Source organism: Hippocampus comes, unplaced genomic scaffold (genome assembly GCF_001891065.2).
Source record: "Hippocampus comes isolate QL1 unplaced genomic scaffold, H_comes_QL1_v1.1 scaffold58, whole genome shotgun sequence".
Lineage (NCBI taxonomy): Eukaryota > Metazoa > Chordata > Actinopteri > Syngnathiformes > Syngnathidae > Hippocampus > Hippocampus comes.
The window spans coordinates 75,774-92,329 of NW_017805118.1; the positions used below are offsets into that span (position 1 = coordinate 75,774).

General features: G+C 45.5%; 1 protein-coding gene across 15 annotated transcripts in view; it reads left to right on the top strand.

Moving 5' to 3' along the window:
• The window catches only part of cacna1g (calcium channel, voltage-dependent, T type, alpha 1G subunit), an 80,981-nt gene that overhangs the window by 41,515 nt on the left and 22,910 nt on the right, over positions 1-16,556 (top strand). For 9 of the 15 annotated variants that reach the window (XM_019865680.1, XM_019865679.1, XM_019865667.1 and 6 more), the window contains 13 exons: positions 375-468; positions 1,770-1,951; positions 2,616-2,954; positions 3,075-3,254; positions 3,589-3,689; positions 5,525-5,648; positions 8,056-8,124; positions 9,893-10,077; positions 13,622-13,748; positions 14,235-14,360; positions 14,455-14,544; positions 14,639-14,831; positions 16,387-16,437. In XM_019865680.1, the coding sequence (XP_019721239.1) occupies positions 375-468; positions 1,770-1,951; positions 2,616-2,954; positions 3,075-3,254; positions 3,589-3,689; positions 5,525-5,648; positions 8,056-8,124; positions 9,893-10,077; positions 13,622-13,748; positions 14,235-14,360; positions 14,455-14,544; positions 14,639-14,831; positions 16,387-16,437 (1,861 nt within the window). Of the gene's footprint in view, positions 1-374; positions 469-1,769; positions 1,952-2,615; positions 2,955-3,074; positions 3,255-3,588; positions 3,690-5,524; positions 5,649-8,055; positions 8,125-9,892; positions 10,078-13,621; positions 13,749-14,234; positions 14,361-14,454; positions 14,545-14,638; positions 14,853-16,386; positions 16,438-16,556 lie in introns of all 15 variants that reach the window. The other 6 variants (XM_019865672.1, XM_019865671.1, XM_019865681.1 and 3 more) reach the window with 3 other exon arrangements.

Genomic DNA, 16,556 nt, shown 5'->3' on the forward strand with positions numbered 1-16,556 from the left:
GAGGGTGGCGCCTTCACCTGCCTGTTCGTAGACTTGCGTTGCCTCCGGTGACTGATCCCCGTGGTCACATCTGGCTTGTTACTCACGGAAAACGAGGAGCGAAAAAAAGCTCAGCAGGGATCAGCACCGAGAGGCAACGTCAGACCCCCACTTTCAATTAGAATTGAAACCAATGATTACACATTTGGTTTCCCCTCTAAATTGTGTGTGTGTGTGTTTGTGTGTGTGTGTGTGTGTGTGTGTGTGTGTGTGTGTGTGTGTGTGTGTGTGTGTGTGTGTGTGTGTGTGTGTGTGTGTGTGTGTGTGTGTGTGTGTGTGTGTGTGTGTGTGTGTGTGTGTGTGTGTGTGTGTGTGTGTGTGTTTGTGTGTCAAAGGGTGACTCTTCTAAATCAGGTTCAGAGATTGATTCCTGTGCGCGCAGTATGGAGGATGTTAACGGCAGTAAGAGGGAGTTATCGGCCTCTGCAGGTGAGCCAAGACAATATTACGTGCGCAGTGCCGCCATGACTTCATGTCAGTGACGGTCGAAATAAATGCCAGTATCAGAAATGCGAGTATTGTCGTCAATAGCACAACCAAACTTAAAAACAACCAGCAAGGCGCTGTGGCCAAGTCAATGAGAAGATGAGGCGATGTGATGTTGAAAAATTATGCGACTAAATTACAGCTTTTATGTGATGTCGGAGTCCTTCAAAATACAGAGTTAATAAAAAATACAATAGGTTTTAAGTTTTGACTCCCCAAAACTGGACTGGCGGTTTCGAGAGCAACACAGATCTTAGAACTCGTCTGGAATTGTAATGACGATTGCTGCTCTTTCTCCTTGCTATTTTTTTGTCAGATCCATTGCTCACGTTGTGACACTGGTAAACAAATAAAAATGAATCTTTTTTTGATGGAGCAGAATGTAAGGTCAAAGACGTATTAAGGCAAATAATGTCCTGTGTGAAAGATTACCTTTGGTCTGCTGTGATCAGTCACAGTCTCCCCTTAGTGGGTGAGTATGCAGCTGCATTCCCCGTGCACAACATCAAACCAGTCCAGAGGTCTCATCCATAATTTCCCATACGCCGGTTCCTTTAATTAGCACTCTTGCAGACGGAATAACCGAGTGAGAACACCGCTCTGTGGAGTAAAACTCCCAACTGTACCCTATCATCCTTCCCCTCAGTACCTTAAGCTGGTCCGGCTAAAACTGCTTTTGTGGAAAGAACCGAATCCAATCGGATCCAATCCAATACAGCTTTGTTCATATTGCGCTTTCGCAACAGCTGCAGCTGGAACAAAGCGCTTTATGGAAGAGGTAACATCATATAACATAAGTTTGAAAGTAAACAAGCCACTGTCGCGTCCACTGACGAAGATGGATTCACTTCTGTTACCACGCAAATCCGCTTCAATTCCGAGCGCCGACTCTCAAGTCCAAATAGACATCCGCGTGCCCCGCCGACGCTCCTCTCTCCTCAGCCATCCATCCAGCCGCGCCAAAGAAGACTCTCCAACAGCGCCGACATCTCCGCTAAGAAAAATGGGGCTGTGAAAAATGCTGGCCAATACACATATTTTATACCATCGGAAGACAATGAGGAATTTGTGTTATTCAAGCTGCTTTACATGTTATGCATTTGGGATGTATTGTCCATTTCCCGAACACGACACGCCCTCCCACGCATGCCTTCCGATGAATTCAATTTCAAGTCCTGATAACGTGTGTCATTTTAGAGTCGACGTTTCTCGTTCATTCCGCCGATCCCTCTCTCGTCTACCAGTAGTACCCGTGAATGGTCATGTGGATCTGAAGACCAGCCTGACTCCTCCACTGATTACCCACACGGCAGCCACTCCGATGCCTATACCGAAGTTGCCCATTCTGGGTGACCCCATCCAGGGCTACGAGTCCCGCCGAGGCAGCAGTGTCTCCATCGACCCAACCTCCTATGACAAGTCACCGGTTAGTGTCTTACATATGTCAAAACCCACTTTCAAATGATAATAAATGCCATTATAGGAACAAAAGAGTTAAGATGCAACTTGAACATTTCCCCCACATCAGTAGTTGTTGGTGTAAAGGCAGTGCGTCCTAATTGTCCGCATAGTGAATGTGTAAATGGACTCGTGACAGGCACTCAATTAATGTCGGTGTGTCAAAACGATTGACGGCTACAAATTAGCTAACCCAGCGGGACAACCACGGCGAAGTCCATTTCCGTCAGATTCACGCAGTTTCTTTTCATTTTGATAAGATGATGACGGACAGATGAACTAAGTAATTAATGAGAGCTTTGTAAAACAAGCAAGCGTATCCACATCGGCTCTTGACCGTCAGTCAACGCCTGTATCCCAATTCCATACCCGTCAAGCACATCGAGCTTTGTTGCTTTGCACGGCAGACTTCAAAAGGAAGTCAGGGCTCAGGTAATGACCAATCACGGCTCACCTGTTTTCTGCACCTCAGCCGTGATTGGTTGTTACTTGAGCCCTCAGCAACTATGATGCCATTTTCAGTTGAAAATGGCAAAATTTTGGGGTAGACTTCCCCTTTAAACGGCACACTTGTATGTTTTCATCTCAGATGTATTCAACTTGTTTTTTCTTCTTTTCAATGAACTCAAAAGACCAGTGCTCGGAGTGCTTCCCCTTATGCACATTGGAGCACCAGTAGTGGCCGCAACAGCCGCCGATCGAGCTGGAACAGCCTTGGTCGCGCCCCGTCCCTCAAACGCCAGAAACGGCAATCTGGGGAGCGACAGTCCCTTTTATCGGAAGAAGGTGGCTCGAGCTCCGAAGAAGGTGAGGCTGGAGGAGAGGGAGGAGGCGGATTGATGGAGGACGACGACGCCTCCTTGGCCAGGACGGACTCCATGTCCCAGTCGAAGAGAGAGCCGCGTCACCGGAGGATGGAGTCGATGGAGACGCGGAGCTCCATGGATTTGCCTCCTGATGCCCTCCTGCAGGTACATCACAACCTTAGCAAAATATCAGTCGAGATGTTTTGCCTCAAATTTTTGTTTTTCATTCCCATTAGCACTTCATATTTACACACTGTTCCCTATCCTGGTCTTCTCTTCATGCAGGTTCCATATCTATATCGCTCAGCTAGTATGCACAGCTCCAGACCCCCTTTACCGGGTACCTTCCGGCCTGCAGAGCATCGCGACTGTAATGGGAAGGGCACGCCCTCACTTTTGGCCCCCACGCATGTCTCGTTGGAGGAGAACGCTGAAGAGGAGAACGCTGAGGAAGACGCCAATCTGGTTTGTGTCCATGCGTGCACATTGCAAAAATTCTTACCAAGCTGACAATCTCGGCTGTCGCTGCTTCCTTGTGACGTGTCTTCATGAACTATTTTGATTGTATTTCAGCAACACAATAAAAGCTCAGCTCGGGTACTGTCTTGAATTATGAAATGTTCATGTTGAGAATCAAGCTCCCGTAATAAATGAATGTCAGATTCCACTAAAACACAGATATGGCTTCGTGTTGACGAAACTCGGTCACTATGTTTATGTAGACTTGCTTGAGAATTCCAAATGGCTTTCTCACTACTTGATTTGACATGAATAATGAAGACGCTTTGCGTTCCCGCAGGGTCGTCTTGCCAGATTGTTTCGCTGGCTCGAAAAGAAACAACCGGAGTGGTGTCGACAAAGAGACACCTGGTCGCTCTACCTCTTCTCGCCGGAGTCAAGGTTCGTCCTCGTATTTCACATTGTCTGCACATTTTCTACTCTGTTCTATCCTCAGCTGTGTTGTTGTCGCTAAAGTAGTACAAACTTGACATCTTTGAGAAATCCTTCGGCATGTTGACTGTTTTTCTAAAGGAAACTCCTTCTGAATGCAGGGAAAAGCTGATAACTCAGCCCTCCACTTGACAAGAAGGGGATTTCGCGTTGCTTCTGACTGACATCGTGTGCTTTTGATTTCAAAGAGCGCGCGGCGGTCTATTTATTTATTTATTTACGCACGCCGCTCCCCAAACCATTTTATATTCCGTTCCAAAATTCTGCCTTCAGAAGCATCTTTTATCCGTCTGTTTCTGCCACGTCAGGGGGTGAGTTAGCAGGAGCAAAGGGAGTTTCTCTTTCAACGTGGTGCGTGTTATCTCAGTCACGTGCAGAATCCGTTGCCCTCTTTCCCTCCCCTCCGCCGCATCCTCTTTCTTCACGCCTCCTCCCCTCCTGGGGGCTTTAATCCATCCGTAGCCGCCGCGTGTTTCGGGGGCACGGAGGATGAAGTTTACAACAAGTAACGCAGTGGCCCCTGGTGCAAACACTGCGTCGGAACAGTCCCATTTGAAGCAATTACGTTCAACAAACGGCGTCTATCAACTCGACATCACAGAACGCGGAGATCACTTGAGCTTGCTTTGTGCTTGCTGATGTCACTGCTTCATTGGAGCAATAGTCGTAGTGAAAGTGGAGCGGTCCATCACTTCTGTGCTTGTGCATATGGTGTCCTCCATAGCGCGTAATAAGATTACGTGAACTGAACTGAATAAAGTCGACTATTTTAACAGCAGATAAGATGATGTCAAGAATTCAGTGGTTTGGTCAATCGGTAATTACAGCGCGTATGGGATTTCAATTATTGGGCAGCAAAAAAAAAAAAAAAGTCATGATCTGTTTTCAGTCGTTGCTTTCACTGAAAGCAATTGTCTTGAATTATTATTCTGAAAGTGACTGGTATGATTTAACCCCTTCATGCACAAATAATGAGAACCTGAGAAGCTGTCCACTATAGTAACCGCTGTCCCTGAAAGTGTTGATGTCGCTAAACGGATACTTACAAGCCCTAAATGTAAATGAAAGCAAAATAAAGAAATTTAAGTCAAGCGGGTGGCAGCGAACACGCAGCAGTTAGGTAAAAAAAAAAAAAAAAAAAAAAAGACTTCAATATGTATTCGCTGAGAGTTTACTGTCAAACTAAACATGAAACAAAGACAATTCCACCTGGTGTATTTCACCAAACCACCTTTAGTGCTCCCACAAAGGTCCTCAAATTTAATGCTAGCAAAACGCCACAGATGCACCGACGACCGCGGCGCAGCAATTGTAAACATCGTTTTATGATGAGGTTTCCAGTGTCATCTTCCCCTGTAAGTTCAAATGAACCTCAGCGGTTCATTCTTAACTACAAGCGAAACATTGTTGGCGATTGTTAAACGAGACAGCGACTGTGTGTTTCTATCAAAGGGAAATTAGACTTAGCAAGCTTGTGATGCGGCATGAATAATGATCAGTCGGATGACACAGATATTCGCGCAGGCTTTGCAACTTGACACAATTGTGTCTCTGTTGCCAAATAAAGCCGTAAATCCAGATCTAAGCCTCATAGTTTTGTACGTCAATGTACACTTACAGCAAAGTTGATTTGTTGCAATTTAATCGCAAGACATTCTTGTGACCACAGAGTCTGGTTTTTGGGGGGTGGGGGTGGGGTTGGATCAGACATGGTTGGATCTCCTCATCTTCATAAATCTCTTTGTTCATGTCGTTAAATTTGATCGATGTTGCCTTTTCCGCAGGTTTCGTTTCGCGTGCAACAAGATCATCAACCACAAGATGTTCGACCATGTGGTGCTGGTTATCATCTTCCTCAACTGCATTACGATCGCGATGGAGCGGCCTCGCATCGACCCCGCCAGTGCCGTGAGTCTGGACAAAGACTGCGTAAAACTGTCAGCGTGAAAAGTGATATCGACTGGAAGAAAGAAAAACATTTGAAAAGTCATCCATACTCATGTGACGGGGGGGGGGATTCATCCTGACCCAGAATCTCTTCTGTACCCCGGGAGGAAATTAAGATGACGTGATTTAAACGGCTACCAAATTCCGGCATCGTGTAAATTTGTAATTGAACCTTTACCCCTTTTCATGGTGAATCATCGAAATGTCAAACTTTGACGCCACGGGCAAAAATTCTTTGCAACTGAATCCACCGTATTTTAATGTGATCAGTTCTTTTCGAACTTGTCAAGGGGCGTTACTGAGTGACATTTTGGCGGGGTGTTAAATTGGGCACCCATAGGCTATATACATTTTTACTGCAATATAAATATGTCCCAAAAAATGGAAGCTTTATGTTATATGTTTCACCTACTTTCCTCGCTTTTTTTTTTTTCTTTTTTCCAGCAATAGCTGCAGAACGCAGACTGGCCGTTTTGTACATAAACACAATAATTATCTCCGTGATGATTATTATCGTTCTCCCTACTGAGCGAGGTGTTCCGCAGATAGCTTTGATTGTGGTTTGGTCTCGGCAGATCGCGCCATTGTGCTCGTTTTGTTTGCGAGCCGCAGAGGAGACTGTGCTGTCTTAACTGATTCAATTATCTTTGTGCTGCCGTTCGTGGCTAATGTCCAAGAAAGGGGATGTTGAACACATGGAAGCTGCCCCCTTAACGCCACTGGGGCACATCAGAGCAAAGGCATTTGCTTATGCAAATGATTTGTCTGCAACTACACAAATGTCCATAGCCTCAGTGATGCTGACACATTCGCATTACTCGGTCTGTAAAAAAATCTCATTTGCACGGGCGACGATGGCCTGAGCTGTTTTATGTACGGCTTTTAATAGATTAATGATGCCAATTGGGAATCCATTTTTTTTTTTCTATTACAGTTTGGTTGCGTCAAACCAAACATGTATAATGGATGAGTCGTCTGCTTATGCATTCATACTCCGTAACTTGAACTCAGCCGCGATGCCAACCAAACAAAACAGAACAAATTTTTAGATTCATGTCATGAAAGGTTGGTCGTCATTAATATTGTTGGAATCCAAAAGTTGGTCGAAATGCGTGATGTCGTCGGGATAATCAGATTCTTGCGACTTGTTGCTCGATGTTGACTTGATGCGGTCAACATCCAGCTCAGAGGAAGCGCTTGGGAAGATGATTCCATTTATTATGCATGACTTCCAACTGAGCAAAAGGACAATCCGTCAATCCCGGATCCGCAAAACAGCAGTGAGGTTGTTCCAGATTCCATGATATTTGAAATCTTACCAAACAGAAGCTGGAGCAATTGCAGCCGATTACCTTCTGGAAGTGAGTTACGGCGCATCGTAACTCTGCCCATAAGTCATCATCGCCTTTCAAAACCAGGTCAAGCTAAAATGAGCACTTCATCATGATAGTCGATCGCCACGTCGCACTGGACTGAAAGCATCCGTCGGAAACAAATTCCATGCGGGATTTAACGTAGCGCTTCTTCTCTGAGCCTTATCGTGGGGCTAGTTGTGTGGGGGCTTTACGTCCCTGGTAGGGTCACCCATGGGGGACCAAACAAAATCCTCCTCGACTTGACCTTTTGACACTTTCTTTCATAAATTTTTGGCCGTCCGTTTGTTCAGTGTTTCCCGCTTCTTTTTCAGTGCCTTGCTTTATTTAGATTCCAATTTCGCTTCATAAATAAATCAATTCCTCATTCTTACAAGCTAGAAGTGTGAAGATGAATGGTTGCTTTCCAAGCCCGGAATGTATGAGTCATCTTAGCGAGCAAGTATTCCCATTTAGGTCATGCCTAACATTCCCAGAGTCTGAAGCGGGACTGCCACGATCTGTGTCAGTGCGCGTGACGTTGCCTTGCTCCGAGCATTTGCGATGGCCGACGGGGGGCCGTGGGAAAGGCGATACCTACACACACACTTGCGGACATTGCGAAGCAGACATGTCAACTCGGGTCTTTCCAGATAGAAAAGGAATTAGGTTAAATAAGCAGCTTGTGAAAGGCGTCTTATTTGCACTTTGTACTTTTGGAGCGCAGTTTAAAAAAATAAAATTAAAAAAGAAAAAGCTCCCATCCCTTCCCCATCCCACTCCACTGTCATTTCGGCACGCTGCCTCCGGGCAGGAAGGCAATCTTGGGAGCACTGTATTGTAAACATAAATAGAACAAAATTCCACATTTTGCATGGAGAGTCAAGATTAGTGGAAAGGGTAAATCAAGTTTTGCTCTTTTCTTCCGGCCATAATTTGTTAGCGCAATGGATGCCCATGCGAGATGTTTTTTTGTTTTTTTTTTGTAAAGTGTTTCCCCATTTCTCTCTCGACAGGAACGGATCTTCCTCACGTTGTCCAACTACATCTTCACAGCAATCTTTGTGACCGAGATGACCATCAAGGTAAATCCGTCTGTCTTTCTCTATCATCGATCGATACTAATCAGCAATAGTTGAACCCGTTCGGGGACAGCGGTTACTACAGTGGATATGTTATCATGTTGATCAGGTTACAAGGTGCAGGAAAGGGTTAACAGCGATGATAGCGTTCTGATTTGCGGTTTTCCTTCCATCACTGACTTCTGCACTATTGTTGACTTGTCAAGATGTCCCCGATTCAACAACATGGGACAACTGTGGCCCAGAGTAAGAATGCCGGCAACCCCTAAAATAACGCGACAGCCTTATTTTCTCAACGATTTGCATTGAATGGCCAAACCAGGCCGAAACTACTCAAACATTCATCGAATTTCGATCTGCCGAAACACACAAAACCTGTATGTTTATGGAAAGAGTGGAACAGGGAAGATTAGGGTGCCGCAGAATCCCTGTCAGTGCCGTTTCATCGCATCGGACTGCCTTGCCGGGATTCAAATGGCTCATCTTGTCAAACTTTTTGTGCGTCACTCATTCATTGCCTTTTGTTTCTATTTTTGGACCCTCTGCGATTACTCGGCATGCAAATATTAGGCCTGAGCACTCACTCGCACAAATATACACACAGTTCGCCTTGTCAAGTGATTCCTGGATGAGTAGTAGCAAAACACACCAGCTGTGTTTTCCCACAACATAAATCGGAGTTTATTTTCCCATTCAACTTGAGTTACGATTGTTTCCAGTTGGGAATGGCAACGTGTCAATTTACTCAGTGTAGTTTCCGAAAAGGTAGAGCTTGATGTGGCGTGCCCACCATCTCACCTCTGTCGTACACCGCATTTATGAATGTACTGCTCATCTAAATAGGGTGCCCTCAATTGGAGTTTTCTTCCTGATCCAAAGCAACAGGGTGAAATCACACGGTTGTCGAGGTCAACGGTTTTGTGAACGCCGCCTCTTTACCAGTCAACATTTCCACGGAGATGCCCGTAATTTTTAAGTAGAAGGAAAGCTCTTTGATGGATAGTCATACATTATTCATGTACAATATGCTATATGCTCTGCGTTGCCGTGCACCGTGATGACGACAACTATACTAAACCGTCTTCCCAATAGAACGCATGGAATAAAAATAGTTTGGCCTGGTTTAAAGTTGAATGGGGTCAGGCCATCACTGTAATTATTTCCAAGAAAGTTAACTTGGATCACGGGCGGAATAAATGTTTCTCGCCAAGCTGCGAGTAAACAGTTGTTTGATAAATTCAATAAACTCCGCGCGTAGGATACGAAGCTTCCGCTCTATGTAAATAAATGAGCGCTTGAGAAGAAGCAACGCAACTCTCTGAGGATAACTGTCAAAAAGGGAGTACCTTGAAAGCGTACAGGCCCAGTACGTTTTTTTTGATCATTTTATGTATGACTTTTAAGGGGAGGGGTGGGGGGGGGGGTTACCTCGTTGCTTATTGTCATCGTAAATTACCGTGTCGTGTTTTTTTTGTTTTTTCGCTGCTGGAAATTAGGCCACGTTTGTGAGCGATGTTGTTTCATTAGTGGATGTGCTCATGTTGTTGGCTAAGTGCAAAATTCTGAAGGCTCACCCTTGACGGGAATGAGGACAAGCGTTATTTCAACTCATCCATTGCTAGGCCACGGTAAAACAATGGACCTTTTGACTTCTATAGCCGTCAATGGCAGTTAAAAAAAAAAATCAGAAATAAATGTCTGTGTTTCCTTATTACGAACATATTGTGATTTGCTCTGCATATCATCTGTCTTTCTGTCTCTTTGTGTCCAGATTGTAGCTTTGGGTTGGTGCTTTGGCGACAAGGCCTATCTGAGGAGCAGTTGGAACATTCTGGATGGGATGTTAGTGATGATATCTGTTATCGACATCCTGGTCTCTTTTTTTTCCAACTCGGGTACCAAGATCTTGGGGATGCTCAGGGTGCTGAGGCTCCTGCGTACTCTAAGGCCTCTGCGGTGAGTGACGTTAAAAAGTTATAAATCCACCCGAGAAGCTTGAGACATGACATGATTTTAACGTAAATATTTGTGGAATTGGTGATGAGTCATGTAATCAGGATCAATGCGCACTCGGGGTGGGACTTTAACTGCGCGCTGGGCACTTCGTTTCGACGGCCGCACAATTCTCTCCAAAGGCATGTGCTCTGCTTTATTTAATCCCCGGAGGCCAGTCAAACCGGCCGCATTACCGTCAGGTTGGTGAGGTCTTAGAGTCAGATTCGAAAGTGGCTTTTACAAGAGAAAATTGGGCAACGTTTAATTTTGGCGGGGGGAGAGCAAAAGGGCACAACCGGCTCTCAGCCGAAGCCGATGTGTCCTTTTCACGGCAAAGGCAAGATGGCAGCATGTAAAATAGGATTAGGCAGACTGTGTGAGGGCGGGCAGAGAGAGACAAAAAGAAACGGGGAGCGACAAACAGGAGAGGACAGAAAATAAATGAAGAGGAAAGAGCGGAGTTTAGTGCATTCACACTGTGCTCAATCGAAGTGGCGGATGACTCGAGACTAGACGGGACTGCATTCATCAATTTTAAATGGGCGCAAAGTTCTGAGGATATTGGGAAGCTTTTTGTCCGGCCTACCTTTCATACTCGCCTTTACTTCTTCCTCCAGAATCATTGCCCTGAACTATAACTGCGAGAGAATTCATTCGCTGGGTTTAAAATGATTTCGGAAACCTGTTTTTTTTTTTTTTGCTGATCTCTGTAATATCACAATTTTTGGTCATGTTAATATATATCATTGGCCAATTCTAAAATGTAAATCCGCATTCAGATTATGATTCATCCCCGCTGTGTGTTTGAATTAAAGTTCGCAAAAAACCGACGAAACCAATTTTCTGCAACTGCGTGGTCAGGTGGAGCATAAAACAAAGTTAGAACCCCATTAAAACCTTGATGCCGCTCAACAAATGCGCTTCTTTGAGTGAATAATGCATGATTTCTAATAACTCCAGGCTCGTAAAGCAGGTCGGGGTATCTCAGAGGGTGTATGACCTGGGTACTAATCCAAAGTACTCTACCTTGGCTCTCTCTCCTGACGACTTTGTAGTCGTTCAGAATTCCGCAAGGGGCTCATTCACCGCTGTTGACAATATGATGCACCTGCTTGAAGTGAACACGCGCGCGCGCGCGCAGCCATCCATCAGCCTCCGAGTCAGGGACGAAGGCCATGTCTTTAAAGCGAAGTCGGGAATTAAAACCCCGCATCACCGAATTGCAATCGCATGTCACGCATCGACAGACGAGCCAAGAGGCTCCCAATTCAACCGCGCCGTTCATCATTCGTTTTCTCACACGTCACAAAAGCGCGGTCGTAATGTTGTTGGAAGTTCGGTGCTGACAAACAGTTGAGAGAATCCCCAACCCCCTCACGGTTAACCCCCGTCGGTCCGACCTTTGAACTCATCCATCACTTGATGAAGATGTCACTGGGCGCTGAATGTGTTTGCCGGCTTGCGTTTGGGACTGCGATGACTCCTGGCTGTGACAGAGGTGACTGCCGCCTGTTAACTTACTGCACGATTAACTTTTTTTTCTTTTTTTTTTTTTTAATAAGGCACACGCATGACACAATTATGTTGTGTGTGACAGGAAATTGTTTTTTTCCTCCTTGAGAAAAACGCACAGGGCCTAAGTTTGACAGCTGAGGACTGATTGGTGTCACAACGGCGAACAAAGGGAAATTCATCAATAGAATGCATCAAGGAGAAAGTTTTTTTTTTTTTTTGAAGGGAAACGAGCAGCTGCTTCATTTTGGATTCTCTGTCGAGCCGTTCGCCCTACTTCCTTTGCTCCCTTTCTTGTTTCTGTCTTGCTGAGTGAGTCGCGTAATTACATCCAGTGTTTACACTGTGGGGAACAAGCGAGCCTCTTATTGCTCCACTTGTTGGTCTCTTTTTTTTTTTTTCTTTTTTTGGGGGGGGCGGTGTCAAGGAAGTGCAGCTGGAGGAGAGAAGGTAGTGTGTGCAAAAAAAAAAAAACAGCCTCTCGCTTGCTCTTTTTGTGTCGCTCGCAGAATAAGAGCACATTGTGAATTCTAATATTATACCGACAGATACAGAGAGATGAAAAACTTTTCCAGCTTGAGATTCAGTCTGGCATTGACCGTATTGGGAGTCTCGTCGATTTTATTCAGAGTACCTCCACTTTCGGATGCTCAAAGGTTTTTGGAATAGAGAACATCATTTTTTTATTATAAATGTTTCAAAATCGGGCAGCATGGTGGGTGGGCGACTGGTTAGCACGTCCGCCTCACAGTGCAGAGGTCCAGGGTTCGATTCCGACTCCAGCCTTCCAGTGTGGCGATCAATCAGTTCTTGTTTAATTGGTTCGGCAAATCACAATGAAATGAAACGTCTTTAAACGCTCAGTCCAATTTAATTCGACTTGTAATTTATTCCGGCAATTAAAAAAATCCTATTCCCACTTGGCAGCGTCAGATAAAACAAAAATCGTTCATTTTACAATCGGTCATAAATAGCTATTGAGAAAGTAGGTAGCGTTAGCACGTGGCTGTGATCACATCGATCGCTGCGTGTCGGAAACTGTTCCGCTTTCTCCCGCTTCAAAAGAACTCAGAGGTGCAAACTGATGACGTTTCAGCCATCGGCTCGCTCTTCTCCGATCAGTTGCAATCGATCAGTGGCCTTGGTCAGCACTGACTCCTAATTCTGCCATGTCCTCTCAAAATGTGCTATTGACTCTCCCTTCGCTCAAATGTCTACTCCGGGGAAAACATGCTCCAAGAACAAAGCCTGCAAGAAAAGATCTGTACAGATTAGCAACCCAAGCCTTTTTTTTTTTTTGCGGTCTATCTTTTTTTTTTATTTTATTTTATTTTTTTGTCTTTATGCCTTTGTTGTGTTTCCACGTGATCTAATAACTGCCGTCTATCAATGCCATGTACCGTCTGTGTCACTGCTGTTATGTGTGGATTTTCAAAGGATACGGCACATGCTTGAGACAGCGGTGATGTTGGGATTGGATTTTCTGCCGCAAATGTGATAGGTCATTTCAATTTTGACTGTGTGCGTAACTTCTGCCCACATTCTTAAATTGGGTGCATCAAAACTGGCTGTTCGCCATCCGCTGTGCTGCGCATGCCCTTTGGGGGGGGCGCTGGAGGTAAGAGTCCGGGTGTGACTGGGTCGCATTTAGTATTCCATAAAAAAAAGGGTGACAAGTATTCAAAAAAGTTCAACTCATATTAGGGTTCCCCTGGTGCTGAAAAAGAGGTTTTGAAAATGACGTGACTGGAACTGGATGACGGGTTATCTTTTCCTTGCATTTGGTGTCACTTCAGAATTACATTTTGCCAAAGGATATCATGGGAAAAAAACAAACACCCAGGCCAATGACGAAAAAATGTGAACGCTACACTAAAAGTGAGCTTTGACGTCAAGTTAGGGGATGGACCGCATAATGCCATCCTGTGGGCCTCAAACGGCCCCCGGCCCGCAGGTTGGAGATAGAGTTCTACTTATATGCTTTGTGTTTTAGTGTCATCAGCAGAGCGCCGGGTCTCAAACTGGTCGTGGAGACCCTGATGTCTTCACTGAAGCCCATCGGCAACATTGTGGTCATCTGCTGTGCCTTCTTCATTATCTTTGGCATCCTTGGTGTCCAGGTAAGTGCGACTATGACAAATTAAACGCCTTGCACTCTACTACAAGAAAATAGGGTTGGAAAAAAACGATTGAGAGAATTAATGGCAAAGATTTCGGCTTGTTCTAGACCACGCCAAGCTGCTACCAAGGAGTATTTAGGCCCAAAAAAGAAAAGTTCACTTGTGTGATAAAAGTTGTGACAAAGAGTCATTTTAATTTTTATGAAGATGAAGAAATTATTGCTGAAGGAAAAAAAAAAAGACAATTTTATGGGAGCAAATTTTAATGAGTACATATAAAAACTTCCATATAAAAACACAAGAGACCAAGCAGCTGCGCTTATTTTTTTTTGGAGACCGAACAGGATGTGAAATTTCAGTTGACAAGTCACCTTTGTGCGGCACCTGGCAACAACTTATCGGTAAAATATTGAAGAGCAAAGATCCACTGAGATTCAGAATCCATTCAGCTGACCTTGTCAAAATCTGTTCGTGTCCCTTCCACAGCTCTTCAAAGGCAAGTTCTTTGTTTGTCAAGGAGAGGATGTCAGGAACATCACAAACAGGTCGGACTGTTTACAAGCCAGTTACAGATGGGTCAGACACAAGTACAACTTCGACAACCTGGGACAGGTCCGAACTTTATTGACAACCATTGGACATATTGAGGGGAAGTTTTAAAAGCTTTTTCAACGTCTGCATCAATTTCAAACGTTCTCGTTATCAGGCCTTGATGTCTCTATTTGTTCTGGCGTCCAAAGACGGCTGGGTGGATATTATGTACGATGGACTAGATGCCGTCGGGGTAGACCAACAGGTACCGATCCGTCCCCTAAAGTCTTTGATGAGATGGATCATGTGTCTGAAACCCCCCCCCCCCGACGTATTATGCCTCCTCCCGTGTGTTTCAGCCAGTGATGAACTACAACCCGTGGATGTTGCTGTACTTCATCTCCTTCCTCCTGATCGTGGCCTTCTTTGTGCTCAACATGTTCGTGGGCGTGGTGGTGGAGAACTTCCACAAGTGTCGGCGCCACCAGGAGGCGGAGGAGGCCAAGCGCAGGGAGGAGAAGAGACTGAAACGCATGGAGAAAAAGAGACGGAGTAAGGAGAAGGAGCTGGCTGGTCGGTAGTCTTTCCACATCTTTCTGAGTCCTGCTTGGTTTGAGCCTGAGCCTTTTCTTTTTCTGTTTGCCTTTTGGTTTGGCCGAGTTTGGATGAACGTAGTTGGTGGTCTAGCACCAAAAGTTTTTTTTTTTTTTTTTTTTATGGTGGTAGAGCCCTCTTCCCCCCCTTCCCGAAAGCCCTCTCGTGTCTCGACCTGTGGCAATTTTTCTTACAGTCTCGTGGTCACTTGCTCTGAAACTCCCTTTGAGACTCTGGCTGCCTTTTTCCTTCAACTCCAACTTCAAACTGATCATGAAGTTGGACTTCAAAGACAGCTACCCCACGAAAAGAGTCTGTTTGCAGAGTGAGGAAAAGACGACAGACAATTCTTGACCCCCCCCCCCGTCCTGCCTTAGCTTGCCTGTCTACTGGAGACATCATGCTTGGGTTGGAGCATGCCCGTTGGGTTCCTACGGACGGGGCTTGCATGGAGGTTACAGAGCTAGAGGGAGGGGGGAGTTGCTGGTCATTAATTGCCCTGATCTAAAACAAGATGCCCCCCCCCCCCCCCCCCCCCCCCCCCCCCCCCCCCCCCTCCCTTCCCCTCTTCTTGCATGTTGTTTTAGTACAGCCGCTGGGGCAGGGATCAAACAAAGCTTGAAAGATGTGGTCTTAGATCACTGGAAGACATTTCGAGGCTAAATCACCCCCTAGCCCCGCCCCCTCCCCTTCGGCTGTATTAGAGGAGTCGATGACATACTGCTTGAGTGGTTTCGTGTAATTCCACTGCCTCTTAAACCTAAAACGCACGCTGGCGTCCGCTAGCGTTGAAAAGTGCCTTTCTAAGAATTACAAAGATCCAGAGGCGCTTGTTGGGTACGTAGCCACAAAGGAGCAGTGGACTCGAGTGTCCGAAAAGCTGAAGAAATGATTCGTTACGATGTACGTGCATCTCCCTTGAGAAATACAGATGACTTCATGTTCCTAGCTGAAAATTTGTGATCGTTGGGGGTGGCGAACGAACCCGACCCTTGCACGTTCCCGTCATAGGAGACCCATTGGTTTGTTTACAAACGACACAAAAACCTGGACTTCATCCCTCCTTGGAATCGTGGCAACCTTGGTTTGCTGATTCCTTCTCCAGACCTTTTTTTAATGGGCTATGAGGATAAAATGGCGGTCAGATGAAGGCGATTTTTTTTTTTAGCAAACTATCCAAGACAGAAAGGGAAGATTAGTTTGCTGGTAAAATCCACAGCGGTTACAACAGTGGGCGTCGGTTCATTTGAAAGAAGTTTCTTCCTTCTTCATCTCCGGATAAGAAAAAAAAAAACAAAACTAAGAGGTAGCGCTAACCCAAAGAACTGGACTCAGAATCACTGGAAAGACAAAATTAGAGGCCCCATCAACCAGCTGAAGTCTTTCACTGCTTCCTTCTGGTCTTACTCCATCCCTCTTTCCCTCTTTCTCTCTCTCTGCCTCTCTTCTATCTGTCCTTCCTTTTCTTTCTTCCTTCTCCCGCTTCCTGACTAACATCGTCTCGTTCCTCTAGATTTAATGGTTCCAGGGGTGAGTTGGGCCCTCTCTGAAGGCACATTAAAAGGTACCCCGTTTCCCAGCATGCTCTGTTTTTGTCCCTTAAAACTCCTCGCACTGCCACCGACCATGACCACCCACCACGGAGGCAAAGGTTCTAAGTTCAGTAGTCACGGGAGGTAGGGT